The sequence below is a fragment of the Papio anubis genome, unplaced genomic scaffold (genome assembly GCF_008728515.1).
Source record: "Papio anubis isolate 15944 unplaced genomic scaffold, Panubis1.0 scaffold1594, whole genome shotgun sequence".
NCBI classification, from domain to species: Eukaryota; Metazoa; Chordata; class Mammalia; order Primates; family Cercopithecidae; genus Papio; species Papio anubis.
In genome coordinates this window covers 1-13,543 of record NW_022161573.1, presented here as the reverse complement: position 1 = coordinate 13,543, position 13,543 = coordinate 1, and the positions used below count along the sequence as shown (strand labels likewise).

The following is a 13,543-nucleotide window of genomic DNA, read 5'->3' as shown; positions in this document are numbered from 1 at the left end:
CACAGCAGCTTCGAGGAGCTGGTGGGTTCCCCTACCTGGGGAGCCTGTCCTCTTCCCTAGCCCTCCAGGCCTTTGTTTCCCCACCTGTAAAATGGGGCATTGTAGCCCTCACATGAAATGGTACTTCTAAAGGCACCTGTGAGCCAGAGCCCTGCTCTGATGGCTGTGGGAGAGAGGGGATGATTTTTCTAACCTGCCTCCACCCTTCCCGGTGCTATGGGAGGCAGACACCAAGTTCTGGGGTCTCCAGCTATAGTGGGTGGCCAATGATTGCTTCTCTCTGTCCAGAACAACGAGAACAAGAGCGCACTGCAGTTGGAGCCACAAGTAAAGGAGCTGAAGACGCTGGGCGAGCTGAAAGACACGGTAACCTCTGACCCATCCAAGAAGGGCTGGGAGGTGGGCACCAGTCTCTGGGGAAGGGTGGAGCCGGGCCAGAGGCAGCTGCAGCCTGGAGGCAGGTGACCCCAGAGCTGTCCAGGGCAGTCCTATGACTGTTTATTGCTTCCTGCCCTCTGAGTTTTAGAGGTGGGGAGCCCTGTGCTCCCCCTAGATCTGGAAATCATCATCCCAGCCAGAGGCATGGAGCCCTCGAGTCACAGGGGAAGAGACAGTGGTATAAGAGGTTGGCCGGGTGCGGTGGCTCAAGCCTGTAATCCCAGCACTTTGGGAGGCCGAGGTGGGCGGATCACGATTTCAGGAGATCGAGACCATCCTGGCTAACACAGTGAAACCCCGTCTCTACTAAAAAATACAAAAAACTAGCCGGGCAAGGTGGCGGGCGCCAGTAGTCCCAGCTACTCGGGAGGCTGAGGAAGGAGAATGGCGTGAACCCGGGAGGCGGAGTTTGCAATGAGCTGAGATGCGGCCACTGCACTACAACCTGGGCAACAGAGCGAGACTCTGCCTCACAAAAAAAAAAAAAAAAAAGAGGCTCCTTATGTTGGGTGTGGTGGCTCATGCCTGTAATTCCAGCACTTTGGGAAGCTGAGGCAAGAGACACACTTGAGGTCAGGAGTTTGGGACCACCCTGGCCAACATGGCAAAACCTCATCTCTACTACAATTTCAAAAAAAATAATAACAATTAGCCAGGCCTGGTGGTAAATGCCTGTAATCCCAGCTACTCAGGAGGCTGAGACATGAGAATCATTTGAGCTCAGGAGGTGGAGTTTGCAGTGAGCTGAGATCGCACCACTGGACTCCAGCCTGGGACACAGAGTGACACTGTCTCAAAACAAAACCAAACGGAAAAACCAAAAAGACTCCTTAGATTCAAACTGGATTCCGGCCTCAGTTCCCCTGGTTATCATTCAACTACCTTGCATCTCTACGTCTCTGTTTCTTTAACTTCAAAAGGAAGTTGGCGTTTTCCTTGCAGAGGTGCTGAGGATTAAATGAGATAACACATGGAAACAGTAGTCATGTAGTACACTTAGCAGATGGTGGTTGGCTCTCCTTGCTATTCCACCAGTCTGTGGCCTACAGTTTAAATGGTGGGGAAAAGGATGTGAGATTTGAGGCTGGGGAAGGACGCATGAGGTTCTAGGCAAGGGAGGCAGTCTCTTAGGCCTGGAGCAAGGGACCAGGGGCCTGGGCAGGCCACAGAGCACCACAGTGCCCTTGCTACCCTATTCATGGGCCAGGAATCTGGAAGCCAGCTAGTAAACGCCCTCATGCCCAGGATCTTCCTGCAGGTGGAGCTGAAGAGCCAAGAGGCTCAGAGTCTGCAGCAGCAGGGAGACCAGTACCTGTGTCACCTGCAGCAGTATGTGGTCGCTTAGCAGCAGCTGACCTCTGAGAAGGAGGTGCTGCACAGGCAGTTACTGCTGCAGACCCAGCTCCTGGACCAGCTGCAGCAGCAGGAAGCTCAAGGCAAAGTGGTAGCTAAGATGGCCCACCAAAAGTTGCAGGAGACCCTGGGGAGGGAGTTGCTGAGGACAGGGCCCCAAGAGGGACAACCTGGCAACCTCCGTGCCTTCTCACCCTCTTTCCTGGCCTCTTAGGAGCACCTGGAAGCTACCAGCCAGCAGAAACAGCAGCTAAAGCCAGGTTGAGCCTCATGGCTCTCCCTGGGGAAGGTACGGGAGACCACTCGGAGGAAGAGGCGAGAGCCCCAGGAGGAAAGGGGGACTGTTAGCAGCATAGGATTGAGGAGTTGGAAGAGACCTTTAACACAGCTGGTCATTATGCCGACCGGGTGTCCGCGCTAAGTTCGGTATCAATATGGTGACCTCCTGGGAGCAGGAGGCCATCAGGTTGCCTAAGGACGGGAGAACTGGCCCAGGTCAGAAAGGGAGCAGGTCAGGACTCCCGCACCAATCGGTAGTGGGACTGTGCCTGGGCAGTATAGCAAGATCTTGGTTCTTAAAAGTAATAATACAGAACAGCTCATTCCCCTCTGGGAATGGGCTGGCTCAGGGCTACACAGTGAGGGTGGGGGCAGAGGTGGGCCCCCAGTACTTCCCTTGTTGGGTTGTCTGAGGACCCCTCTGGCCACCCCCTAGAAGAGATGGAGGAGGACATCTGGACAGTGAGGAGGAGGAGGCGCCTCAGCCCATGCAGAACATCCCAGGGGACTGGGAGAGCCGGGAGGCCAGGTGAGCCTGACTTTCCCTGCCTCTACTTTGTCACCTTCCTCGGCGGTCCCTCCCAGATCCCCTTATGTTCTTGGTTTCCCTGCCTTCTGATTTCTGTGGACTTTCACTCCTTCCAGGAGCCAGTGGTCAAACACCATTTCACCTGTGACCAACAGGTGCACACTCTGAGCCCCAAGGGAAGGGGCTGCGCTCCACCTCCCTGCCCCGGTTGTTCTGTATATGTCCCTACAAGAATAGTCACCTCTTGCCTTCAGGTGGCATTTTTCAACTTCGCTGGAGCCAATGCCCAGGAAGAGCAAAGGGTGTGCTGCCAGCCCCTGGCTCACCCAGTGGCTTCATCCCAGAGGACCCCAGGGACTGGGCGTGAGTCTGTGTGTGGGGAGACCCACTGAGCCCTGCAGGGGGCCATGGAGAAGGTGCAGCTGAGTAGGTCCTGGTATGGGCCAAGAACGGTGTGGGCGGGGCAAGGCTGGTGGTTCTTGAGATGCGACCCCATTATTTTGGCTCTAGAGCAACTTTATGGAGGACAAGGTGGACCTGAAGGAGCCGGTGGAGAAACTAGAGCTTCAATTCATCCACCTCTCGGAACAGACACCATAAGTGAGCGGGAGGCCAGGATACGGCAGGGGGAGCTGCTGGGCCGTCAGAGGGGCCCCAGCCTCTGAGCTGTGTCCGCCCACAGGAAACTACATCAGCAGAGGGCAGTGCCAAAATGCAGCACTGGGAGAGGAGGACATCATCAGGCTGACCCAGGACAAGGAGATGCAAGTAGGGTGTGCCACATCTCTGTGGGGGTGGGAGTAGGGGTGGGGGTGAACTTGGGCACCGGCACCGGCATGGCAGCTAAGCACCCCTCCCTCCAGGTGAACCTGCTGGAGCTGCAGGGACAGGTGTTGCGGCTTGTGGGCGACCACAACGAGGGGCACGACAAATTCCTGACCACTGCCCAGAGTCCTGGTGATCAGCCCGCTCTAGGAGCCCCAATCCCCCAGGAGCTTGGGTGTGCTGACAAGCAGGGTGGTGAGTAGAGCGCTCAGGCGGGGTGGGCAGGCAGGAGCAGGGGAGGCTCGCACTGAGCTCAGATCCCCTCCTCCCTCTGTCTGAAGATCTTCGTGGCTCAGCCTCACTGACAGCGTGGAGCCTGCACCAGGAGAGGCCAGGGAGGGTTCTCCCCACAACAACCCCACTGCACAGCAGATCGTGCAGCTGCTTCCTCTAACGCAGGACTCTCCAGGAGCACCGAGGCTTGTACAGCAACCCCTGCATACTATTCTTTTCACCGTGCCGAGATCAGGGAGATAAACATCACCATCATCTAAGAGCTGGTCAAGAAATTTAAAAACAAACAAACAAAAAAAGTTTAGGGGTTAATCTCCTACACAATTCATTTACTTCATTTGAATGTTAGTCACTCATGTTTATTTGTGTTTCTAACTTTGTTTAAATTTATTTGTAAAAAGTTACAGAAGAGTGGGTCTTTCCCTCATGTTCACTATGGCATCCTTTAGCATTTTTCTTTTTATTTGATAACTCTAGGTCATTAGCATGCATATCGAGTTTGCCCTATGTGGTGGGAGTTCAAACACACAAAGACCCATTATATGCACAAAACGGTTCTTGCTGGTTTGGAATAGGCTGCCATGCTTTTTTAATGTTATTGCAGCATGTATGTTCATTACGGAATTCAGATTAAATTTGCCTATGTTCTGCTATTATGCTTGATCGACTCCTAATCACAGTGAGCTCTTCATTAGCTCAATATGTGGTTTGCCCTCAAGTGCGCTGTTTATTAGTTTGTAATGTGCCACTGTGAGTACTGACATTTACAGTTGTTTAAAGCCGGAGCACTGGAGAGAGCCTTTCCCCCTTTTTCTGTGTATTGGGGATGGGCATAATAACATTTTGGGGAGCTTTTTAAATCTCGCAAAAGAGGAAAGTGGCCTGCTCTGGCAGATGTGTGCAGGATAGAATACGTTTCATTTGTTTCGGAGCCAAGAATGAGTGCATTACTATGGTACTCCCCTTAGTATTTGTATGTGCTCTGGGCTCATGAAGATATTACATCATGAGCTGGGGCAGTTGTACTCCTTTTTGATGATGGCGGCCCTCCCCACCCCACACACGCTGGCCTCCCTCATGGCACCCAGGCAGTCCACCCACAGTTCAGACCAATGCCAGCCCCCTAGGACTTCCTTCTTCTCTGGTCACCCTGTTTTCCAACCCACTGGCCCAGGGCCACCTCTTGCTTGGGGAGCCCCACCCAACAGCCACCAGGCCTGATAGGGAAAGAATACTGCTTGAAACAAAATGTGAAGCTATAAGGGGATGGCTGGTTGGAGTGAGCACCAGAGGCCCCTCTCAGTGGTCAGAAAGCCCAGGGTCCTCTGAGGGACCCTGGGGAAGGCAAGGAGGACAGGTAGCTGGATGCCGCTGGACATAGACTTGTAAGTCTAAGAGGGGAGCCTCAACTGGTAGGCAGGGGGCTGCAGGTTGCATAGGTGAGGCTGGGCCCATCCTGCTCCGAAAAGCAGAAGAGGAAGAGTCCGTGGCAGGACAGGCAGGTGGGCTCGCTAGGCGGAGCTCGGCTGGGCCAGCAGGCACTGTGGTCTCCTTGGCTGAATAGCACAGGCGACCCCTAGGAGCAACAGGCCAAGGTGAGTGAGCCTGCTGGTTGGTGGTAGTGCTTCAGCGGGGGCCAGGGACCCTGCCTTCAGTCCACGCCAGCAGCTATGATGGTACCTGGGAGGGAGGGAAGGGGGCTGTGTGTCCCTGCCTGGTCTGTGAAGTGTGTTGTGGGATGACCGTGTGTATGGGACTCTCAGGCTTTTATCCTAGATCACCACTGGATTGCTGACAGATAGAGGACGTGGGACCCTAACTATCACCCTGAATCTGCAGTGGATTTGGCTCTCGGCACTCCCAGGCTGGGAGCTGGATACCTGCCCTGGCAGCATGACTCAGACTGCATGACAGGTACAGCGTGCCCAGGATGATGTGCCTAGGCCTCTGACTGCCTCAGAGTCCAGCCCTACACACAACCCCCTCCAAGCTCCCAGCCCCTACACCATAAACCACGAGCTCTGTGTCCTCTCTGATGGCTCCATGTCTGCCAGCTTGGGCATGGAGCCTTTTCTAAGAGCCCCCAGGCTCAGCCATGGAGACCTGGAGCAGTGACACTGAGTCCCATGGCTCGCAGGGAGGGAAGTGAGACAGCCAGCAGCACAAGGACAGAAAGAGGAAAGAGCAAGTCTGCAGCTCCAGAAGGGAGGGGCAGGGAGCCTGGCTCTGAGTCCCCAGGTGTGCCCCCCGTGTGAAGCTGGGGCAGTTGGGCAGGCAGACCTTTCATGCAGCAGGCAGCAAAGCATGTACCTACCAAGGCTGACGCTCCTCAGGGAACACCGATAATGATTCTGAAAGACAGCATCAAATCACATGTCAGGTCACACGCATGGGTGGGGCAGGCCTGAGGGTGGGGGACACATGCCCCAAGGTGAAGCAACAAATCTGGACTCTCATAGACAGCCCAGAGCTGCCGGCATTCCCTCAGGATCTGTGCCCTCGGGTCTGACTTAATTTTTTCCTCTCCCAAGAGCCATCTGTAGGGCCAGAGGCTGGCAAAGCCTGACGCATCACTGGATGCCAGTTCCTTTGCCTGACTTTCAGTGATTCCTACCTTACCCTGGGTTTTCGTGTTTCTGGTCTCAACACTATCATTTCTCATTCCTCCACAAGTTGAACTGCTCACTCCAGCCACTTGAAGCATGCTCTTCTTGACACAGTTAGCTCTAGGCACATGGCTGGTGCTAAAAAGAAAAAAAGAGCGTTATGTCAATTTCATTGATTAACAAAACTGATGGCTCCACTACAAAGTAAAGTTGATACTGCCTGGGCCTCTGAGTTCAACAGCCTTTTAGACAAATGGCTCTGAGCTAAAACATGAGCATGCACGCATACGCATCTGTCTCGGTCTGATGAGATAATCTGGGTATCGGTTGTTATCCTTGAGCATTTTCCTGCCTCATTAATGCATGTGTACCCAGCACAATAATAATCATAGCTATCAATGGCTAAAGCTGAGGGCTTTCCTGAGCCAGGCAGTGACTTTAAAAACTTTAAAGTGGCTTTTAAAACTTTAACAGCTAAAGCTGAGGACTTTCCTGAGCCAGATAGGGGCTTTAAAACCTTTAAAGTTTTCACATAGACTCTCATTGAATAATTTCTGTTTTTCAGATCAAGAAACTGAGACTTACTATCACATTTGGGATTAAGTTTAAAAAAAAAAAGAAAAGAAAAGAAAAGAAACTGAAGCTTAAAGCTGTCAAGCATTTCAAAGCCAGCAAGTGGCTCAATCGGAACTTGAACCCAGGCAGTCTAGCCCTGGGATCCTGTGCCCTTACCCAGTATCCAGTGTCGGCTACACAAAACTAATGAGTACATGTTTTCAACTATAGTTTAAGTGGGTGACAAATTTTTCACTATATTTTATGTTGGTGACTTTCAGGGGGTATTCTACTTACACAATCTATTGAGCTGGATATTAACTGAGAACAAACAGAAACTAATGAACTCTGAAAAACATAAAACATGAGCCACATGATGTCACTGCAAACATGATGTCACTGCAAAAGACAAAACAGCACATAGCCTTCTTGTGACTGTATTTTGCTGACAGTCTACGAGCTAATACTCAGCCTGAACTCAGCAGTGCTGTTCCCTTGGGAGACACACACACGAGTTGGTGGTTTTGTGCCTCCCCGCCAAAACACACACACATTGGCGGTTGTGCCGCCCGGAGCCTCCAGTCTGCCAGTGTGAGGAACGGACCAGATGGGTCCAGTAGTGTTGGGTCAAGGCAAGGAGAGGGCAGCCGGAAGCGCGCCCATGCTCTGGACTCCTGCACCCGCCGAAATGGGTGCTCACTGGGCGCGCGGGAGTGACGGGTGGGGGGTGAGGGGTGAGGGGTGAGGGGTGAGGGATGAGAGGGAGGGGTACGGGGTGGAGGCAGCCCCTTCCCAGGCCGCAGCGGGGGCGGTGGTGCTGTTGCCCTTTTAAGCTGCCGCTTCACAGGAGCCCCGCCTCCTGTCGGTGGAGTCGGTTACAAGGGGAGCAGCCGCCCAGGGGCCGCCCCACAGCTCCCTGCAGAGGCCTCGGTGTCCCTTGCGGTTTCCCTGCAGTGCTCCGACTAGAGTCAAGGCAGTGGGAAGAGGCGGAGCCGCGAGAGCGCAGCGGAGCGGCCCCACCGGGTGGTCGCGGCCATAACAGCGGCTCCTCACCGGCTCACCTTCCGCGCCCCTGCCGCCGGAGATGAGGGTAAGATGTCCGCGTCTGTGGGTCCGTGTCCGTGTCAGCGCCCAGCGGCGGCCCCAAGGGGCAGGGCGAGGGTGGAGAGGAGGCTCCGGAAGTACCGGGACAAAGGGGAGCCTGCCCGGGAGAGGCCCTGGTTCTCCGGGCGGGGCCAACGCGCCCCTTACTCCTGTGACTAGCCCGCCCCGATAGCCAGGACTGCCTGAGGCTTGGGTGGGAGGAGGCGGAGGGCCCATCTCTCTTTCTCCTTGCGGGGGGCTGGCTTGGGGGCTGCTGGCACCTCTCGCCCTCGTCCCGGAGCCCCGAGCTGGGAGCCCGCGTCGCCCGCAGCCCTTTCGGGGACCATGATCGCGCTCAGTCAGCCGGCCTGCTCCCCAGAACCGCGAGGGGGCGTGGCAGGGCGGCTCCAGCTGATGTTTGAGCCCAGGCGGGGAAAAGGGAAAGGCCTTTAAGATTTTCTGTTTTTGACAGGGCGCAGTGGCTCTTTCCTGTAATCCTAGCACTTTGGGAGGCTGAGGGGGGTGGATCACCTGAGGTCAGGAGTTCTAGACCAGCCTGGCCAACATGGTAAAACCCTGTCTTTACTAAAAATACAAAAGTTAGCTGGGCATGATGGCAGGCGCTTGTTGAGATGGAGTCTCACTCTGTCGCCCAGGCTGCAGTGCAGTGGGGCGATCTCGGCTTACTGCAGCCTCCTTCTCTTGACAATCCATGGGTTCAAGTGATTCTCCTGCCTCAGCCTCCCAAGTAGCTGGGATTACAGGCGCCCGCCGCCATGCGTGGCTAACTTTTGCGTTGTTTAGTAGAGATGGGGTTTCACCTTGTTGGCCAGGCTGGTCTCGAACTCCTGACCTCAAATGACCCACCTCTGCCTCCCAAAGTTGTGTGATTACAGACCTGAGCAACTTTACGCGGACCCAAGGCCCTTAAGTGTAAAGGCCTCATTCTTCAGTCAGGTTTTCCTTGTTCCTGCATGTTCAGCCAATCGTTTTTAAGTTTGTGTTTAAGGAGAAACTAACAATGAAAACGGACTCGTTGAGGGAGGAAAAGTTGGAATGCAGCCTCTGGTGCTGTTTGAGCGATCCCTCTCCCCAGGGCCGGGCTGGCCACTGCTATGTTCTGGAAAGGCGCATTGTACCGTGGATGCTGCAGGTAAGAGTCCTGTACAGGCGCTCTGCCTGCTTTTCCTTTCAGGCTTCTGTATCAGCTATTTTTCCCCTGTAGAATGTGCCCCTGACAGCCACCCACTAACCCTACCCAATTTGGCTTTGCATGTCTGACCATCAAGGCTCTTCTGGGTCATATTTAGTTTATGCTGATATTTCCCCTTCCTCCTCTCTTTCGTCCTTACTATTTTTGCTTTGGTCATGTTATACTGTGTTCTGTAAGGCTTTAAAAAAATGTTTATGGTGGCAGGGGAGAATGTTTTATAATTATGCTTTGTGCTTTTTATCTCCCACTCAATAAATGCTTGGGAAATATTTGTTTTGTTGAATGTCTGACCCTATCCTAGCTATGTTGTGCTGGAACAAAAATCTTAACTGCCTTGTAAGTTAACTGCTAAGAATTTGTCAAAAGTGCAGAGATAACATCAAGAACTTGTCGTGGATAGTACAAAAAGTCTCTAAGGGCTTGATGAAAGTCTGTAAATTGACTTCATATGAAAGAGAGTGTAAGAAGTGAAAATGTAAAGCATGACTGGAGAGTCGGAGTCATGAAGCCAGGGTCCCTTTCTCCAGATCCTTTGTAACAGTGTTATGTGATCTCTTCTAGAAGATCGTTCTGAAAGATAATGCCAGCTCGGAACCTAGGAAACCCCCAGTGGGTTTCTGCAGCTTAGGTGGTTCAAATCCTCATCAGCACGTTTCCTTTCTCTGCCTCAGTTTGCTTACAATGATGTTCTCAGTAGCTGTAATTGCTCTCTGTCTTTGAATCCTTAAGCATTTTTTTAGATGACAGGGATATATGTGCATTTTCATTTTACCAAGTGTTAGAATTTTTATTCTGCTTTTGTGGGCTCTGGGTTATCTACGTGGTTGTAAAATGATTAGCAGGGAAAACCGTTTGTGTGTGTGTGTGTGTGTTTTAAGTTTCGTTTGTTTTCAGAGGACTTAGAATTTTATTTTATATGATAATTCTGTCAATTTACTTTATTCTCCACCCCATATTTATTGAACAGCAAAGTATGAAAGTAATGTGTCCCATAACCAGCCTTCAGAAGAATTACAACTGCTGTATATCTGAATTTTTTTTTGTGTGGGGACAGAGTGTCACTCTATCAGCCAGGCTGGAGTGCAGTGGTACGATCTTGACTCACTGGAACCTCTGCCAGCCAGGCTCAAGTGATTTTCCTGCCTCAGCCTCCTGAGTAGCTGGGATTACAGGCACCTCCTACCGCATCTGGCTAATTTTTGTAGTATTAGTAGAGACAGGTTTCACCATGTTGGCCAGGCTGGTCTTGAACTCCTGACTTCGTGATCTGCCTGCCTCAGCCTCCCAAAGTGCTGGGATTACAGACATGAGCTACTGCACCCGGCTGAACTTTCAAGAAGAAGTTTCTGCATCAGTCTTCAAAAAATTATGATATCAAAAGATAGCCATGCCCTACATTTAGAAAGATACAGAAACTGAACATACTGGCAGGCAGTTTTGCTTGTTGGTGCTTGAGATAGAGCCACACGTTGGTCTCAGTGGATTTGTGGAGAAAAATAGATACAGAAAGTTATTTCTAAATAAGACCAAAAAATCCTTTCTTAAGCAGTGACAGGTAAAGAGTTTGCCTTGCTAACCTTGAATTGTGTTGCCCTTGATTGAGACAGTTGTATGGTGGGGATGGTAGTGGTGATAAACCTGTTTGAAATTTGTCTGCTTATAGTAAGCTTTGTGGTAGCTGTCACAGACAACTTCATCCTCACAGGCCTTAAAATTACTATAAAACTAATAGAATGGAGGAGAAACAAAAGACCTGAATACTTAGATGCTTAAATAATTGTTCTGTGTTTTCATAACCAGTGAAAAAGAACAGTATTAGAATCACTTAAACACTCCATGTAAGGAACACTGCCTGAATTTATATTGCGATTTTTGAGCATCATTTACTGTTTAAAACCTGGCATATTGTAGGTCATATTTTAAAGACAAATAGAACACTTATGTTTTCAAGACGGTTATAAAGCTTAACCTTATCAAAATTACAAAATGTAAAGCATATTATTGAAAAATATTAATGCATAGGTTCAAATATAGGTCATCATTTTAGATGTCTTTCCAAAAAGATCATCTCTTAAATATTAAACTGAACAAACATTGAACATATTGTAGAGTTTGTGCTCAAGGTGAAGTTTCCTGGGGTGATGGATGTTTTATAATATGCATAACAAAAACTTATTTTAAGAAGTTTAGAAAATTTTTAGGCAAAACTAGAAAATCATACCGATAATTCTACCACTCAGAAGGCACCACCATGAGAATTTTGTATCTTTCCAGTCCTCTGCTCATCTCTTTTCTCCTGTGCTCGTATGTGTTCCCTCTCCCTTACAAAATCAGATTTTGTTTTTGTAATCTGCTTTTTCACTCAACAATATTGTAGATCCATGTCATAAGTTACTCCTCTACACAGTGCCTTCAGTTATTCTGTGGTTGTGTTGGATGACTATACCATCTAGTCATTCATGTTTCCTGGTACTGAATACATAGGGGTAAGTGAGTGAGTGAGAGTGTGTGTGTGTGTGTGTGTGTTTTCTACCTTAACTAATGCTTTGGACATCAATAGGTAGAGCTAAATCCTTGAAACCTTCCAAGAGGTGGCTTTCATTTCTCATTGCTGATTCATTTTCTAGAGATGGAACAAATTATATTGTATGGAAAAAATTTTTTTTGAGATGAAGTCTCACTCTTGTCACCCAGGCTGGAGTGCAAAGGCATGATCTTGACTCACTACAACCTGCACCTCCCAGGTTCAAGTGATTCTCCTGCCTCAGCCTCCTGAGTAACTGGGATTACAGGTGCCTGCCACCATGCCCAGATAATTTTTGTAATTTTAGTATAGATGAGGTTTCACCATGTTGGCCAGGCTGGTCTGGAACTCCTGACCTCAGGTGATCCACTCACCTTGGCCTCCCAAAGTGCTGGGATTCAGGAATGAACCACCCCACCCAGCCTTTTTTTCTTCTAGGTACCAGCTGTTATATATGAGATTGGTAAAAATGTTAGAAAGTGTGCAATGAAATGGGCATTCTCACAGTCATGGCAGAAAGTATAGTTATCTTTGACTTTCTAGAAAGCAGTCTGGCATTCTAGAAACTTGCCTAACCTCTTCCCATTTAGGCAAGATGAATTCTGACCACCCCTCAGTTGCCAATCTTGTCCCTGTGGTTCCATATCTCCCAGAAAGACAGGACTAGTCTCAGAGAAAACCCAGATTTGCTTGGCTTAGCCCACCTGACAGCTAATCACTGGAAATGGGGTGGGCTGGTAGACTCCTTTGGTCAGGTTTTGTGTCAAGAGAGGGATGTGGAAAGATGAGAGAGAGGTAGCAAAACTGGCCTCAGTGGAACTAAGTAAGTTAATGTAGAATGGCAAAGGAATGTTTCTTCCAAGGAAGAAATTCTAGGGAAGGAAGAAAGTGGAGGGGAAGGTAGCAGTTCTCAAAGTTTTGGGGTCAGGATTCCTTCACACTCGTAAAAATGTATTGATGGCCCAAGGAGCTTTTGTGTATGTAGGTTATATCTATTTGTATTTATCACTAGAAATTAAATCAGAAATATTTAAAATATTCTTTAACAGCTCACCAAATATTGTTATAAATGCTTTTATGAAAAGAAAATTTCTAAACCCAAAGTAGTACAATCTAAAATCTTTTGCAAATTTCTTTGATGTTTGATTTGTCATTTGCATCTGCATTCCATTTATTGTGTGATATTTGCTTGAAAAAATGTGAAGAAAGGCCAATCTCATACAGATGGCCATTTTACATCATTGTGGATATTTCTTTTTTTTCTTTTTTATGAGATGGGGTCTTGCTCCGTTGCCTAGGCTGGAATGCAGTGGTATGATCACGGCTTACTGGAGCCTCAGTCTCTAGGGACTCGGGTGAACCTCCCACCTCAGCCTCCAGAGTAGTTGAGACTACAGGTGTGTACTACCACACCTAGCTAATTTTTTGTATTTTTTGTAGAGACAGGGTTTTGCCTTGTTGCCTTGGCTTCTTTTTTGATACTCCATCAAAACTTGATTTTTCTTGAACTTTGGATCTTTTACACTTGTATGATATGATAACATCATGCATTGGTCACTTTGAAACTAATAGTTCACCGAGATCTTCTATATGTTGAAACATTTAATTATACAGTATCAACCGGGATCCGCGGTTCACATCATGTCCGCCTCGGCCCCTGCTGCGGAGGGAGAGGGAACCCCCGCCCAGCCCGCGACTGAGAAAGAACCCGAAATGCCCAGTCCCAGAGAGGAGAGTGAGAAGGAAGAGGACGAGGACGACGAGGACGACGACGACGACGGGGAGGAGGAAAAAGAAAAGAGTCGCATCGTGGAAGGCAAGAGGGAGAAGAAAAAAGTAGAGAGGTTGACAATGCAAGTCCCTTCCTTACAGAGAGAGCCATTTACAATTGCACAAGGAAAGGG

General features: G+C 49.7%; 1 protein-coding gene and 1 pseudogene across 1 annotated transcript; both read left to right on the top strand.

Moving 5' to 3' along the window:
- The first annotated feature begins 6 nt into the window (after window positions 1-6).
- Window positions 7-6,867, top strand: LOC101014076 (golgin subfamily A member 2-like). Its single transcript, XM_031661451.1, is given in 7 exon segments — window positions 7-21; window positions 289-366; window positions 2,006-2,080; window positions 2,507-3,199; window positions 3,282-3,367; window positions 3,463-3,619; window positions 3,706-6,867. Coding segments are annotated over 5 exon segments (1,068 nt in total). The 5' UTR covers window positions 7-21; window positions 289-366; window positions 2,006-2,061; the 3' UTR covers window positions 3,819-6,867.
- A 738-nt stretch (window positions 6,868-7,605) lies between these two features.
- On the top strand, window positions 7,606-13,538 carry LOC116272689 (annotated as a pseudogene).
- The last annotated feature ends 5 nt before the right edge of the window (window positions 13,539-13,543 follow it).